Source organism: Cicer arietinum, chromosome 3 (genome assembly GCF_000331145.2).
Source record: "Cicer arietinum cultivar CDC Frontier isolate Library 1 chromosome 3, Cicar.CDCFrontier_v2.0, whole genome shotgun sequence".
Classification (NCBI taxonomy): Eukaryota; Viridiplantae; Streptophyta; class Magnoliopsida; order Fabales; family Fabaceae; genus Cicer; species Cicer arietinum.
This window is the reverse complement of record NC_021162.2, coordinates 71,672,677-71,675,099: the sequence shown is the minus strand read 5'-3', so window position 1 is coordinate 71,675,099 and position 2,423 is coordinate 71,672,677. Positions and strand designations below refer to the sequence as shown.

Below are 2,423 nucleotides of genomic sequence, written 5' to 3'. Positions count from 1 at the left end.
GTCACACATTTATCATCGCAGGTGTACATGTAATTCTGCCAAATGTTAACCTTCCTTTGGGCCGGTCAATACCCGCATGAATAAACATATACACAGCCATTTGACACTCTTCACGAGCAATTTAGACAAGAGAGGTCACTTTGGCGACGTCAAGTTTTAATTAACTCATTCAAAAATGTCAAACTTGACTTGAACATATATTTATTATATCCAAATAAAATAATATTAAAAAATATATTTATATCCAAATAAAATAATATTTAAAAAATATTGTTTATATTAGTGAAAAATAATTTTTTATTTTTTTAATATTGTTTTATTTGGATATAATAAATATATGTTCAAGTCAAGTTTGACATTTTTGAATGAGTTAATTGAAACTTGACGTCGCCAAAGTGACCTCTCTTGTCTAAATTGCTCGTGAAGAGTGTCAAATGGCTGTGTATATGTTTATTCATGCGGGTATTGACCGGCCCAAAGGAAGGTTAATATTTGGCAGAATTACATGGTACACCTGCGATGATAAATGTGTGACAATTATTTGGTATACATGTGAGCAGTAAATCGGCCCAAAGGAAGGTTTATTGTTTGACATGTCTTATTGTCAATATTTGATCGTTGCAACAAGAGTACCACTAGCAGTTGGTGTTACTGTCCAAAGACTTGACATCAATGGTGCACTGGGTATCTTGAGATGGGTTAAATTCCATGATTTGAACATATGTATTTATTTATTTATTGATTTATTTTCTTATAATGTGAGTTTCTAAGTTTCGTTCTTTATCTAATTTACAGCATCGGTTGCTTCCATATCTGCAAATTTGAGTTCTATTCCTGTCCTTAATGGGACAAATTTTAAGGAATGGGAAGAGAACATTCTGATTGTTCTTGGCTGCATGGATCTAGACCTTGCATTAAGAATTGATCGACCCTCTACTCCTAAGGACTCTAGTTCTTCTGAAGAAAAATTAGAGTATGAGAAATGGGATCGCTCAAATCGCATAAGTCTTATGATCATAAAGCGTGGGATTCCTGAAGTCTTTAGAGGTGCTGTCTCGGATGAGATAGTTACAGCTAAAAATTTCCTTGTTGAGATGGAAAAACGCTTTGTAAAAAGTGATAAGGCTGAAACAAGTTCTTTGCTTCAGAATTTAATTTCCATGAAGTATCAAGGCAAGGGAAATATAAGAGAGCACATTATGATGATGTCCAACATTGCTTCTAAGCTTAAAGGTCTAAAGCTTGAGTTGTCAGATGACTTACTCATTCATTTAGTATTGCTGTCTCTTCCTTCGCAATTCAGTCAGTTTAAGGTGACTTATAATTGTCAAAAGGAGAAATGGACTCTTAATGAGCTCATTTCATTATGTGTGCAAGAAGAGGACAGGCTGAAGCAAGATAGGACTGAAAGTGCTCACTTTACTAGCATCTCTAAAGACAAGGGCAAAAGGAAAAGAATTGAGGAGCCCAAGAACAAAGCTGCTGCTAAGGGTCCAGAACAAAAGAAGCAGACTACGGATAACAACTGCTTCTTCTGCAGGAGTTCTGGACACGTGAAGAAGGATTGTGCCAAATATCACGCTTGGCGTGTTAAGAAAGGTATGATTCTGTCTTTGGTCTGTTCTGAGGTTAATTTAGCTTCAGTACCTAGAAACACTTGGTGGTTAGACTCTGGTGCAACTACTAACATCAGTGTTTCAATGCAGGGTTGCCTGAACTTCCGAAAGCCTAGTGATACTGAAAGATGGATCTATGTAGGAGATGGGAAGAAGGTAGAAGTTGAAGCCATAGGAAAATTTAGATTATTATTAAGTTCCGGTCATTATTTGGATTTAAAAGACACTTTTGTTGTACCGTCATTTAGACGGAATTTGATCTCTATTTCTTATTTGGACAAATCAGGATATTATTGTTCATTCGGGAATAAAGAATTTACTTTGTCTTTAAATTCGAATGTTGTTGGAACCGGTTTACTTTCTGGTTATGATAATCTTTATTTGTTGGAAACTGTGGCTAACTATAATGAAACCTTGAATGTGGAATCACGTGGTACTAAGCGGAAAATTGACAATTTCAATTCAGGAGTGCTTTGGCACAAGCGTCTAGGTCACATCTCTAAAAATAGAGTTGAACGACCGACTTGTGATGAAATTTTAGATTCCATTGACTTCACAGACTTTAACGTTTGTGTAGCATGCATTAAAGGAAAACAGACTAAAGATAAGAAATTAGGCGCATATAGAGCTACAGACGTCTTAGAATTGATACATACGGACATCTGTGGGCCATTTCCAACTCCTTCTTGGAATGGTCAACAATATTTTATATCATTCATAGACGATTATTCTAGATATGCCTACCTTTACCTAATTCACGAAAAGTCCCAATCAATAGACGTGTTCAAATCCTTTAAGGCAGAAGTT

General features: G+C 35.7%; 1 protein-coding gene across 1 annotated transcript; it reads left to right on the top strand.

Moving 5' to 3' along the window:
• The first annotated feature begins 354 nt into the window (after nt 1-354).
• Nucleotides 355-2,130, top strand: LOC140919561 (uncharacterized). The gene is made up of 2 exons (XM_073365846.1): nt 355-1,599; nt 1,707-2,130. The coding sequence occupies exons 1-2, from the start codon at nt 897-899 to the stop codon at nt 1,730-1,732; spliced, it is 729 nt and encodes a 242-aa protein (XP_073221947.1). The 5' UTR covers nt 355-896; the 3' UTR covers nt 1,733-2,130.
• The last annotated feature ends 293 nt before the right edge of the window (nt 2,131-2,423 follow it).